The sequence below is a fragment of the Gasterosteus aculeatus genome, chromosome 1 (genome assembly GCF_964276395.1).
Source record: "Gasterosteus aculeatus chromosome 1, fGasAcu3.hap1.1, whole genome shotgun sequence".
Lineage (NCBI taxonomy): Eukaryota > Metazoa > Chordata > Actinopteri > Perciformes > Gasterosteidae > Gasterosteus > Gasterosteus aculeatus.
In genome coordinates, this window is record NC_135688.1 from 26,765,005 (window position 1) to 26,779,604 (window position 14,600).

Consider the following 14,600-nt stretch of genomic DNA (forward strand, 5'->3'; position numbering starts at 1 on the left):
TTATAAAGCCTCGGTGTGTGTATGTGTGTGTGTGTGTGTGAGCTGGTTAGGAAGGGTATTTGTCAGCCATTTTGCCTGAGTAGAAAATGATGGCAGTGGCATCATCAGTGGTTATGAAACACACCACTTTTCGGGCACTAAACCACTTATCTTCTCTCTCCCATTCACTCTGTGTTGTATAGATTTCCATTAAAGGGCCCCTAAATGACGCGGAGAAATGAAGAGACACCCAACCTCCCTCTCTCCCGTCCCCTCGTTTAACTATCGATATTGAATCATATCTTTCTGCTTCTCCCTCCACCACATACGGACGACACCAGCGTGATATACTGTAAAAAAGTGTTCCCTGCTCTACACAAGCTTGGACAAAGGGTCAGTCAGTCAGAAATACCCGGAGACAGGCTCCCACAGACGTCAAGTATCGCACACACACACACACACACACTGACAGACTTGCACTATTCAAATGTCGCTGGGGAACGCAATCTGCTCCCACCACTCAGTAAACTGGAGCGGGAGCTGCCTCTTCCTGAAGCCAGCTGCGAGAGGCAGATATTTAAAAAGGCGTCTGGAGAAACAATTTACACACACACACACACACAACCATGAATCAATCTGCCCGCTGCCATGCACCTTTTTTTTTTTCTTCAACACATGAAAGGGCCGCCAAGAGGGGAAGGCTGCGCGCTGTAAACCGGCAGGACCGGTGTCACAGATGCGATGCGCACCACAAGTGTCTCTTAAGACGGCGCCGGGAGGAACTTTCAGAAAAGAAAAGTCGCATTCCACGGCGAAGAAGGAACACTAATGGAGCCGGGGAGGACGGCGGCGGCAGACTGGGATTAAGGTATAATACCACTGATGAGAAGCCGGGTCTTCAGCGCTGCGGTGCGCCTTCAAGCGCCACCTGGGTTTGGGAGAAAAATGCGTCCCACGCACACATGTGACCCCCCCCTTCCCCACCACTCCCCCGCGCACTCGATGCCATTCAGGAGTGGCATTTGGAGCCGGATGTATGCCTCCATCCATCAGAGGCTGCTGCCGCCCAGCTGCTGGTGGTGGTGCTCGCAGGAGGCGGCTTACATAAGCACGGCGGGGCCACGAACATCAATGTCATGACATTTAGGATCCAGTCTGTCACATTATAATCGTTATAATAACGGGCAAGCGGCATTCTGATGTTGCAGCAGCTTCGACGTTGACGCTCATTTTAACAATTTCCCGTGAGGAGCCATGAAGACTTATTGGTGAGTCCTTTTTAAAAGAGCGTTTCAATAATCAACTTGCTTGAAGACGTGAGGCCGAGACGCAAACATAACCTGTAAAAATGAAACGATCTCGCAGCACTTCATATTTAAGTGAAATGCAAGCAACTTAGAATTGTGCTGGATGGAGCCTCACACCGACACTACACCTCTTTGGAGCCCGTACGTCGTTGCCTCATGTGGTATTGATGATGTTGTACTTGAGGGAGATTTAAAATCGTCCTCCAAGTGCGTAACAGAGATCCAGATGCTTCTGTCTGCCGCAGGGGAGGAAAACAACTCCCTGAAGCCGTTTTCCTCCAGCTTTCTGTGTTCTCCTGCTGAATCATTCACTCAGGAACAACAAACTGTTTGCCAAAGCGAGACTATCAAACAAGGTTCGCATGGACGTCGCTTTAAACTCAGACGTTCAACTGTTGAAAGCTCGTCAGGCATGTGCTGGATCAATAATGGATATGGAAAAATGTAAATGTGTCCGTGCAAATAACAATTAGGAATGACATCATTATAAACCTACATTGTATTGATGCTTCTTTTGCACATAAAACAAAGATAAACAACCGTGCAGCGGAGGTTACTGCAATATGAGTTTAGCACATTAACATCTCAAGCAAACATTACAATAAAACATTTTGATCTGGCTCCGTGATGACCTTTGAACTTCCGCAACTGTGCTCTGAATGGCTTTCAGTTGTGTGGGAGTAAAAAACCTTTTAAGCAATACAATTCTTTTTGTCTCCCAGCATTCGTCATCCTCAGATACAAAAAGGAGGAAAGTACAACTGGGATTAAACCTTAAACTGGAATTAGACACTCTTTGTGCAAAATATCATCACCTCATCATTTTTATCCCCCTGATGGACCATCATGGACTGATGGGCGTTATGCATCAACATGTGAGGTCACAGTGATCTTTGATCACGTGTGTTGCATTGAGGCCTCTGAACATATCTCGGTTTCAAAACAGCTCGCACTAATTAAAACCCGTTTTCACAATAACCTGGGGTGGGTGTTGGGGGGGGGAAGACGACGTGAGCGCTCCTCGCGCCTCTGCCGCTATAATTTGTGATAATGACGGCGTCCCGGCAGGGCCACTCTGCGCAGAGTGATTCCGAATTGATTTAGTGCATTAATTACGCCCCCGTTACGCCGGTGTCATGGACAATATTTTACAATTTGATAAGCAAAAGACGCGCTGCGGGATCACTTTGATGAAATGCGAGGGTTAGGCCGTGGCGGGCTTTTATTGTCGTGCCTTTTAATTTAACGGTAATCACTCCCCGCCCCACCTTGCCCCTACTCCTCGCACGGTCGAGGCGGTGAGACTTTAATTTCACCTCGGAGACCTCTGCTTTGCGCCGTGTCGGCTCTGATCAGGCCGACGAAATGAAAGAAAGACCCACACACCGACGCGCGCATGCGGACGGGAGTAAGCAGGACAACCGCATCCTGCAGCATTAAAAGTGTGTGTGTGTGTGTGTACATGCATACGTCTACATGAGAACGCTGTGTGAATCATCTGCAAACAGGTTTCTTGCTAAATCATCAAGCAAAGAAAAAAAAGCAACCAAAGGGAAATGTTATGTATTTAGTCTGTCGGACTTGGACGCCTCCGTTACCCGGCGATTAACTATGAGATACATCAGCGTTGTGCCTCGGATCCGGCAGGCTGCTAATTCCCCCCCCCCGGTTAAGAGCTGTAATTATGCAGACGCTGTCGGGCGCCCGCGAGGCACTAACTGCCTCCCGTTCCAGGCGACAGTCCCAACCTTTTCACGAGCTCCTCAGCTGGTTCAGAGGCTAATGGAAAGCGCACGATTCGCCCCGGGCTGGCGCGACCCTCTCCAAACGCCGCTCGGGCTCACGGTGTCATTATTTGTGAAGGGGGCCGCGTGGAGCAGAGCGCTGCGCGGCATTTCTGGAGAGCTGGAACGGAGGGCGGGAGCGGAGCACTTGACCTCCTCATTGGACTCTCTTTGTCACTAAGCCCAACACAGTGATGGAGTGGGGGGGGTATGATCTAAAAATCTGAATCATGCAGAAACGTGACAAAGAAGTACATGAACACTTGGCTGCCAGGAGTCAGTCCGTGGGGAGTGTTTAGTGTGCACGTCAGTGCTGGTCCACCTCGGGGAGATGATCAAACCACGGGGCTTAATTTTCTGCCCACGACGGCCTCTGCTTCACTTCCCACAGGACACTGCTGCAGGGACTTTGCTCCCATTCAGCGAGGCCCCAACACTAATGTGCCCAAATCCTCCCTGAGGTGGAGGGGTTGAAATCAAGCGCTTCCATACAGCACTTGGAAAAGCCGTGTCTGTATAAATAGAGTGCAGGAACAGCGGGCGAGTGGAAGAATGCCGCTTCCCCAAAGGACGGAAGCGGTGAAAGGCGCGTGACAGGATGGCGTCCAAGTTACCGCCTCGCGGCAAATGAGCGGCACAGCGTCACGCTCGGAGAGACAGAGGAGCGATCCGACGAGGGCTGAATAATGACACGAGGGGAAGCGGAAATCTCCGACTAACGCGCTGATCCCAGCAGGTTGGAGCAAGGACGCGGGAGGAGAAGTAAAGATCGCACACTGAAGCCGGCGAAGGTCACGGATGAAGAGCTTTGCTGTAATAAGTGAACGGCGCAGCCTTCACGAAACATTTAATCCCTCAAACAAAAGTTCTTCTTGTTTTAAAAACTAACTCTGAACTTGAAAAAGATGTGACGTACGGGCCGGGCCATAAAACTTCCCGCGTCACACCTCCGGGCCCCCCTGCACCCGGCAGAAAGAAGAAAGCCGGACCCGAGGAGGCCGAGGAGCCATCTCATCCATCTAAATGTCAGCATCTCACCGGCCCTCTGGGGTGCCCCTCCCGCCCTCCTCCATCTGTGGCCTGTGTCTCGCCCTCCTCTGCTCCCTCCTTACGCACATAAATATATGCAGGCACAAACAAACAGCCCCGCAGCGCGGTAGCTAAACGTTTTAATTTTAGCACAGCAGCTGTTTTTGCCTGCCATAAAAGCGACAAGCCTCTAGCTCTTCTTCTTCTGCCCCTCCTCTCCCTCCTTCTCCACCCTCCCTCCATCCACATGTACTTTTCACTCCTCCCGGGCTGCTGTTTGGTGTAGACGGTGGCTAACATCTCTGCAGCTCCGAATGCAGGAGTCTACCGGCTGTATCTGATGATGATGATGATGATGATTATATATGTGCGTGCTGACATTTGCATGAACCACTGTGTGTGATGCGCATATGGAAATACAGCAGCACAGTGGATAAAAAGTAGGGCCATAAAGTTATACATTAATGTATTAGACAGTTAGGTGTCTCTAAATTTAACTTTCAGAATGTAATTATTACACTTTACCAAATACCAAATCTTCAAAATTGGTTTGTCCCTCCAATTGAATTGAAATTGAACTAATACCATCAAAGAATAGGGTGGGGTCTCACTGTTTTCTAGCACCGATAGCACGATGGCCACATAGTTTCCATGGCAACCACAATACTCCCGAATCCTGACCCCCTCACACCCACTTAACAATCCCCCAGATGCCTAATTGTTTCCCTAATGATGCCAGGCCTAATGGGACTGTTTATGATATTCATTTGATAGCGCCGGCCCAGTAATTAGACTCCACCGCACTTCATTAAACAGCAGGGGGTAAGGACAGCGCAGCGCCTAGTGGCAGGTACAGTGTGTGAGCATCACAGTGGGAGTGAATCTCTTAGCACTGTCCCAATGACGGGCACACACAGACACACACACACACACACACACACACACACACACACAGACACACACACACACACACACACAGAGCAGCCAAACACCAAGAGCGCATTATGTAGGAGAGTAATGGCACTTTACATTCACAGTGCTGCTCATTTGCTTGCATTGACTCAAGGACACTTTGTACATAGCAGCTCCGTGTATTGTGGTGCTGGTGAATGATTTCAATCAACGCCGGCAGACCTTTGAATAAGATGCCAAACTCATCACTGGTGACTTTGTAACTTTAGCATCTCTGTCTGTGGTGCTGAAACATGTCGGCTATGTAGAAAATAAGGACCAAGACTTGATCTCTGTCTGTGTTGCTGAAACATGTCTGCTATGTAGAAAATAAGGACCAAGACTTGATCTCTGTCTGTGTTGCTGAAACATGTCGGCTATGTAGAAAATAAAGCCCAAGTCTTTATCTCTGTCTGTGGTGCTGAAACATGTCGGCTATGTAGAAAATAAGGACCAAGACTTTATATCTGTCTGTGGTGCTGAAACATGTCTGCTGTGTAGAAAATAAGGACCAAGACTTGATCTCTGTCTGTGTTGCTGAAACATGTCTGCTATGTAGAAAATAAGGCCCAAGTCTCTATTTCTGTCTGTGTTGCTGAAACATGTCGGCTATGAAGAAAATAAGACCCAAGTCTTTATCTCTGTCTGTGGTGCTGAAACATGTCGGCTATGTAGAAAATAAGGACCAAGACTTGATCTCTGTCTGTGTTGCTGAAACATGTCGGCTATGTAGAAAATAAAGCCCAAGTCTTTATCTCTGTCTGTGGTGCTGAAACATGTCGGCTATGTAGAAAATAAGGACCAAGACTTTATCTCTGTCTGTGGTGCTGAAACATGTCTGCTGTGTAGAAAATAAGGACCAAGACTTGATCTCTGTCTGTGTTGCTGAAACATGTCTGCTATGTAGAAAATAAGGCCCAAGTCTCTATTTCTGTCTGTGTTGCTGAAACATGTCGGCTATGAAGAAAATAAGACCCAAGTCTTTATCTCTGTCTGTGGTGCTGAAACATGTCGGCTATGTAGAAAATAAGGACCAAGACTTTATCTCTGTCTGTGGTGCTGAAACATGTCGGCTATGTAGAAAATAAGGACCAAGACTTTATCTCTGTCTGTGGTGCTGAAACATGTCGGCTATGTAGAAAATAAAGCCCAAGTCTTTATCTCTGTCTGTGGTGCTGAAACATGTCGGCTATGTAGAAAATAAGGACCAAGACTTTATCTCTGTCTGTGGTGCTGAAACATGTCTGCTGTGTAGAAAATAAGGACCAAGACTTGATCTCTGTCTGTGTTGCTGAAACATGTCTGCTATGTAGAAAATAAGGCCCAAGTCTCTATTTCTGTCTGTGTTGCTGAAACATGTCGGCTATGAAGAAAATAAGACCCAAGTCTTTATCTCTGTCTGTGGTGCTGAAACATGTCGGCTATGTAGAAAATAAGGACCAAGACTTGATCTCTGTCTGTGTTGCTGAAACATGTCTGCTATGTAGAAAATAAGGCCCAAGTCTCTATTTCTGTCTGTGTTGCTGAAACATGTCGGCTATGAAGAAAATAAGACCCAAGTCTTTATCTCTGTCTGTGGTGCTGAAACATGTCGGCTATGTAGAAAATAAGGACCAAGACTTTATCTCTGTCTGTGGTGCTGAAACATGTCGGCTATGTAGAAAATAAGGACCAAGACTTTATCTCTGTCTGTGGTGCTGAAACATGTCGGCTATGTAGAAAATAAAGCCCAAGTCTTTATCTCTGTCTGTGGTGCTGAAACATGTCGGCTATGTAGAAAATAAGGACCAAGACTTTATCTCTGTCTGTGGTGCTGAAACATGTCGGCTATGTAGAAAATAAGGACCAAGACTTTATCTCTGTCTGTGGTGCTGAAACATGTCGGCTATGTAGAAAATAAGGACCAAGACTTTATCTCTGTCTGTGGTGCTGAAACATGTCGGCTATGTAGAAAATAAGGACCAAGACTTTATCTCTGTCTGTGGTGCTGAAACATGTCGGCTATGTAGAAAATAAGGACCAAGACTTTATCTCTGTCTGTGGTGCTGAAACATGTCTGCTATGTAGAAAATAAGGACCAAGACTTTATCTCTGTCTGTGGTGCTGAAACATGTCGGCTATGTAGAAAATGAGGCCCAAGTCTTGATCTCTGTCTGTGGTGCTGAAACATGTCGGCTATGTAGGAAATAGTGAGAGATACCTTGAGGAAGGAGAGGTTGCGATTGCGATCGATGCTGGTGATCTCCAAGTTGCCCATGACGACTTCACAGTTTTCGTAGAGCTTCTTCAGGGTGCGGTACTGCTGGTCCAGGTCGGACAAAGTGCTCAGCTTGTTCTCCGTGCCGGGGCAAACTGCGGAAAGAGAGCGGAGAGTGCTGAGTCACTTCGGAGGCGTTGACTTGCGACGAGGGGGCGCGGTAAAACACGCCGACTCATTCGGAGAGTTCAGCCTCAGCGGGCCGAGCCCAAACAACAGCACATGTCCCGGGAATGCATTCAAAGTTTGAGTATTTTTGAAAAGAGTATACTTTGTGTCGCACCAGTGATTAAAAAAGAAAGACTGCAGTCACTGAGGTGCGAACGCACGGATCACGTAGACGGAGGGAAGGAAGAACAGAAGAAGGGACACAAAGGCGAGTTCTACGATTAAAACTGTGCGTCGTGGGAAGAAGGAGGATCGAGGGACGGTGGGAACATTGCTGGAGAAACAGCGGGTCGGGGCCTTGACAGCGGACGTGGAGACTTTGGGGAGGGACAAGTGGGGTGAGAGGGGCGGGTATCGTTTCTCCGAGGCGATGACCTACAGTCCAGCTCTGCCAGCGGCACGGCGTTTAATCAAAAGACTTCCAAATTGCATCGGTCGACCTTTACCGAGGGTTTCGCTCAGAGAATTTACTCCGCCGATGAGATTACAAGACTTTAGAGGTATTAAAGTGGGTAGACTCCAGAAGAGAAGAGCTCCATCAGGGAGGGGGTGGGAGGGTAATTAGACAGTACCAGGGTTTACGTTGGGCCGCGTAGTCGTTTCGTCCCGTACACCAGTCATTCAAGCACCCTCTGCGTGGCAGCCCCTCCCCCAGTCAGTCAGTCAGTCCGTCAGTCAGTCAGTCCGTCAGTCCATCAGTCAGCCCCGGCCGCCATCTGCTGCGCTCAGTTGGCACCGCGGGCGCGGCTGGAGGTTCCTGTGCGGTAGGCACCGGATTGGTGTTTGGCTGTAATTAAGCTGCTCATTAAAGTTGGTCAGGGGCCCGACTTTGAGCTGGTCTCACTTTTAAATCTGAATTTTCCGTTTTTTGTCATGATTTCACTAATGATTTATTGGTTTTAAACATTTCCAGCAGCGCATTATTCCATTTGCATATTGAGTTTCCTCTTGTGGGTGCACAGGTAATAACTGCCCAGAAGTGCAGCATTCGAGCAGCCTCGGCTCTGTGGTTTATGGTAAAACTAGAAAAGCAGCTTATTGTATTAGATTAAAGAAACGTACCCTGTCTATTCATCGCATCCTGCTTTCACAGCGCTTTGGCCCTGGGAAAGAGGAAGGTGTTGCGCTCCTTAAAAACCTTCATCGGGTGGTCCTTCGGCCTCCCTTTAAATCCATTCTACTTCCTCAATGTCAAACTACTTCCCTCTCAGGGCTCTGTACTCAGTACAGTGTGCACAAAGCAACAACAAGCGTGAAGCAATTAGAGAGTCCGCCACACACACGAGAGCTGAAGTGAAATGTCCATGGTTAGTTCTGTCTTCTTTTTTTTACTGCGAATGAATTACAGCCGCTGTGGTCAGATACACTATTTAAATGACCAATTACTAATTGAAAGTCTTGTTTCTGAAGCTTGAGGTTCAGAATATTTGTGTGGATAGTTGATAGTTTTAATAGTTTATAATGATTGCAAACCGAATATCTTTGATTTTGAAATCTTACTCTCACAAACACAAGTGGATCTGCATCTCGCCTTTGTCCTCTGAGCGAACCTGCTTTACATTTTGTCCAAGTCTGCATCCCGAAGCAGCATTTCAGGAAGAGAGAACAAAAAGAGGGAAAGAACCAACGGGCTATTGCATAGTAAAACTTGCCCCTATATTGAACAACATTGAGAGCTCATAAACTCCCATATTGCTTTATGGATCGTCGGCTCTGCGAAGAAGACTGCGCTCCCCCTCCTCTGTGATCCTCCATATTGCTGCGGTTCCACGCTGCGTGGGACACGACGGCAGAGAGGCGACCCGAGCTATGGTGATAAATGAGATTTGCTGACCACACACCAAAGACTTATTAGATGAAATGATACGAGAGCTGCTACAAACTCAAAGGAAGTCTGCGAGGATCTAAAATTGGTCGGATCGATAAACGCCTGTGTGTGTGTGTGTGTGTGTACGCGCAGAGATGAAAGGTTAGCGGACGTCTGTAATAATCTGTTATTGAAACCCCCTCGCTGGTGTGAGCGTGCGTTTACGTCCATGTGTGGTGATGAAAGATTAGAGGAGGGAGGTGAAAAGGGAGGAGGAAACAACTCTCAAAAGCCAATATCAGCCGGGAGCACACACACACACACACACACACACACACACACACACACACAAAAAGATGGAAATGGCTCGTTCAGGGTGAGTAGGCAAGGTAAAGCGAGGCCAGGCAAATAGAAATGAAAGAGAGCGACGGCGGGACATAGAGACCGATAGAGAGAAACAATCTGGTGTTTGTGAGGTTGGCATTAGCATTCACGTCGACGGGTTCTACTGTAAATGCTCGTTCTGAAAGTGTCTGCATCCACCTGCTCTTCTTCCTCCCTCTCTCTCCTCTTAGTTTCCTTTTCGTCTGCCCTCTGACATCGATTCCTCGGCCTCAGCCCTGCGTCCGTTCTTCTCTCTCTGTGGCTCAGCGGAGGAAGAAGAAATGAGCCTTGTGTCTTTCTCCCCGTTAATGCATCAGGTGACACAGGGGCATGTCCACATGTCACCACCGCTGTGCGTGTGGGTCTGTGTGTGTGTGTGTGTGTGAAGCAGCTGGTTGCCATTCAGGACAAAAGGCCGAATGTCTCCTCCGTTGTGTCCTAAAAAGACGTCATGTCCGCTTCGCCTGGTTCAATTATTCAAGATTCAAAGATGGGGGTAAAAAAAATGAAATAAAACCTGTGATCTAAATGTCACATTAAAGGGCGTTACAACATAATAATAATAATCTCGGGAGTGTCCTTTGACCAAACATTAACAATAATATGTAATAATACGTGTTGTTAAACAAAATGACAAGTAACAGAAAAAAGGAAGACAATTGTGTTTTTGTTGTTGTGTCTACTTCAAATACACACTGTGTTTGTCTGCACTGTGTATGTGTGTGCTGGATCCTTTTGTGTGTGTGTGCTTGCTTGCACACACACACATATGCTTTTCATTAAAAAAATTAAAAAACCTTCTAAGTAGCATAACCCAGTTTTGCTGCTGCAGTTTGTCGCCTTTCTGGCTGAAAGTGACTGAATTTAATCTCCCTAAATTGAATTACAACTTTAATCCGGTTCTCACGCCGTTCTCCCTGGAAGAGAGTTTAGCGGCAACGAGGGAGAGTCCTCCTCGCGTTTCGGGTGGTGGTGGGGGGGAGCTGTGTGGGAATGTGCCGCATTCGCGGTGCCGCTCGCCTGTAAAAACCCATTTTCTGGTGTGTTGGTGAGGCGGGAGACGGAGGCAGGCGGTTACCCCGCTGACACATTGAGCTGTGCTTGTTGTCATCGCTCGCGGCGTCTCACGTCCTCATTGGGGTTTCTATCCCCTTTTAACAAACCCAGTCTCAACTCTCCACCATTCCTCCCGTCTCAGACGACTCCGAAACCCTACACTGTAACAAATTGCTGTAAATTTACGGTGCATTTCTAACGGTATCTTACAGTATTTCATAATAACTAACATACAGTTACATTTTCATCCCTTGCTTGTAAATTAACGGCCAATGTCAAGAATAAACAGTTAAATCTGTCAATTTATAATAATGGCAGACTACCGTAATTCAACTGCATGTTACATATATTTTATGAAGTGGTGTAAATACACATTCAAGTGCAGTGAATCACAATCCATCTACATCTTTTGTAGGTTAATGTATGGAAGCCCACGTCAGCCACTGAAAAACAGGTCCTGTAAGTCATCATAATGAGATAGTATCTCATGAGATACGATGATGACTTTGACTTACAGGACATTACTATACATGCTGTCACTTTTATCCAAAACGCCCATGGTTTGACATCAATTTATGTGGAGTAATTGAGGGTTAGGTGTCTTGCTCAGGGACACCTTGCGTTGCACAGCACACACTCCCTATCCCATGCGCTGCCTTCGCCATCTTTTCAGTGGCTGGAATATAAAGATCATAAATATTTGTATTATTCAAAGTGTTCATTGCCTAAAAGTCATTTGAGTGTCAATCATGACCGACTGCTCCTGGTAAGTGTTATTTGCCTAGCATGATTAACATTCTCTTTCCTTACATCTTGTTGTCTTCCTCATCTTTGTAATTTTAATATTTTACCAATGACAGTGTTTCTAAATATTTTATTTTGGTTTTACAGAGGCACTGGATTAAGGACGCCAGCCGTTTGCTGCGGTCAATTGAAAGTGTTCCATAGCTGATTGTTGCAGTTAGTTTACCTTGTTCCTAATAATTTTATGATACATTTTTTTATTATTGTATACATGCAGCATATTTTATGTTTTGTTCTTGTTTACAAATGTCTAACATTTTTGTCTTAACGGCATCTAATAAACTCCAACCACTATGACCGAAATGAGTTTGGTTGTCTTTCTTTAATTTGTGGGGAATTACACAGTATACGGTTATAAGTAAACGCTAACATTCTGGTATTCATAACACAAAAACAGTAATCATATGGTAATGAACTGTAATCCAATACAGACAACATACCGTATATTACGGTAGGGCACTGTAAATAAAACAGTACGTTACTACCGTCGACTGTCAGTAAATTGCAGTTAATTCACAGTAAAATTGGTTCAAGTTTACGGTAACATACAGTAATCCATTCTAAGGTAACATATTGTATTCTACGGCAGTGTACTGTAAAAAACTGTAAATTACCGGTATCCGCTGCCAGTATTTTACCGTTAATTAACTGTAAAGTTTACACCAATTTACTGTAATCCATTTTACGATAACATAGTGTAAAAACCATTCACGGTATTATACCGTAAAATAACGGTACATTCATGGCGTTCTTGCTGCCAGTAAGTTACCGTTAATTTACGGTGACATTTTTTAGAGTGTACGACATGAATGGCAGAAAGGAAGTTCGGGAAAGCGAAGAAGAGATCTCTGATCTTTCTCTATTGAAACACAAAAACATTTTCGCACGTTCCAAAAGTCTGACGTCTTCTGTGTCCCTCCTTTCATTCGGCTCAAGGCCGTCGGCTACCAGGAGTCGGAATGCCGAGTCTCTTTGATCAGTGGGAAAAAAGGCAGTCACCTTTGGGTTTTGAGCCGTAATGGCTGACTGGTTGGCGTGGTAACGGCAAGGGGAGGTGAGCAAAACGACCTGACATGGAGTCAGAAGTGGACTGGAGGGTGATGGGTGTCTTTACGTCTCCCGGGACACGCTGTCTTATCTGCCTCTTTCCCCCCGCTGGCAGGGCGTCCTAGAGGGCACTTCCTTCATGATCAACGACGGAGAGGCGCTTGTGACTCCGTCAGTCACCTCGGCGCCATTGTTCAAATACCACGTGATCCATTGGACTGTAAAAAGACTGCAAACGAGGCGCCTTAGTTTGAAATGCATTGGAATCAGTGAGCAAAAGTCCTGTGAAGAGGCACAATCTCGTGACTGAAAATTCCTCCATTCTGAGCTGCAGTTGCGTCCAAAAGAGGCCACTATCCATCCCTTCATCACACACACACACACACACACACACACACACACACACACACAGACTCCCACACGTCTGACTTCAAACAGCCGGCAGCCTGGATCCCATCAGCGCTGGATGGTTATTACCGAGCCTACCAGCCTTCAATCCGCTCATCACTCTCTATTACCGCCATCGCCGCCGCCATCGTCCTCTCCGCCGCTCACATTCTCACACGCGGTCCCGAGGTGGGGCTGACGAGGCAGAGCTTCAGCTTCAACTCGGAAATGAAGTTTCATTCCAGGCAAAATGGCTTTTTAAAGGGGCTATTAGGTTGCCCTTGGTTAATATAACGGTAATTATTTAACAGAAAGGTAATAATGAGACTCGGTTATGGTATTTCCCGCACTTCTTCCATTGTCTTAATACATTGGGGCTTTAAATATATAACTCTTGGAACACACATAAAGGGCCAGTGTAAGATTCTTTCACGTCCTGAGGTGAAACAATGACATTAAGAGAAGCTGGCGCTCGGTTTATTCAGCACGACTGGTTTGGTTTCAGGGACGAGCAGTTTTACAAGCAAGAAGTAATGCGTACTGTGTGAAAAAATAATTAAATAAGGAACGACCGCAAAGTAAACTGAAAAAAAACACACACGGTAACTCCAAATAGTTGCGATTCAGCCTCTTTAGGTATTCATTCCTTAACGCGCTGCCTGGTGGGAAGGCGTGTGTTAACTCGGGAGAACGAAGCACCCGGGCTTCATTCAGCCCGAGAAGAAGCGCCTCTGAGAGGAGCTCCTTCATTTAGCGAACACGAGGTCCGTCCGCCGCCTCTTTTGGAATCACTTCTGTGCCACAAAATGCTGCGTGCTGCTCTTTCAACATCACGCACAGCGTGAGAGCACACTTTGTATCGGCGTGAAGCTAATTGGACAATGTTGTCTAACGACTTGATGACAAATACAGTCGCATCTTTAAATGAAATCAAGTCCATTTTGACCGCTTTTTTTTTTTTGTGCACATTCCCTGGGGAGTTTAACTTCAAATTGTCCCTGAGAGTTTTTGGCTGCTGATCGTGGGGGGCCGGCGGGGGTCCAGGGCCATTGATCACATGGCGGCGGGATCCGTCCCCTTGCCTCCCACCTCCTCCAACACCGAAATGCACTCAAAGAACAAATGCACACCTACTTGAACGACATACAGGGGAACCGGCCCTCCTCCAATCGAAAGGGGCAGTCATTTCTCACCTGCTACACTGACACAGGTGGGTGGCTGCGGTGGGGGTCATTCGTACGACAGATGTGTGTGTGTGTGTGTGTGTGTGTGTGTGTGTGTGTGTGTGTGTGTGTCAGACACGGGTTTAATGGCTCGTCCTAGCCAATTTTCAGCCAGTGGCTTCTCTTTGTGGGGAAATGAGGTTTGTAGTTAATGTAGCACAGAAGGGCTCTGATCGCGCGCGTGTGTGTGTGTGTGTGTGTGTGTGTGTGTGTGTGTGTGTGTGTGTGTGTGTGTGTGTGTGTGTGTGTGCCGGCTGCAGTGAGTCGGCTCCGAGCAGAATATTAGTATGAAGCATATGGGAGAAATCATTACGAAGGAAGGTTCGAGAACGTTTGTGCCATGAGGTTTGTGCGCTTCGATGCCGGAGACGCCTCGGGTGTAAAAACTGCACGTGAGCGTCTTTGTGCTTATTTGTG

General features: G+C 46.8%; 1 protein-coding gene across 4 annotated transcripts in view; it reads right to left on the reverse strand.

Annotated features, from left to right (window-relative positions):
• The window catches only part of LOC120825010 (receptor tyrosine-protein kinase erbB-4), a 139,004-nt gene that overhangs the window by 61,221 nt on the left and 63,183 nt on the right, over window positions 1-14,600 (reverse strand). For all 4 annotated transcript variants that reach the window (XM_078100196.1, XM_078100195.1, XM_040186274.2 and 1 more), the window contains exon 2: window positions 7,251-7,402. In XM_078100196.1, the coding sequence (XP_077956322.1) occupies window positions 7,251-7,402 (152 nt within the window). The remainder of the gene's footprint in view (window positions 1-7,250; window positions 7,403-14,600) is intronic.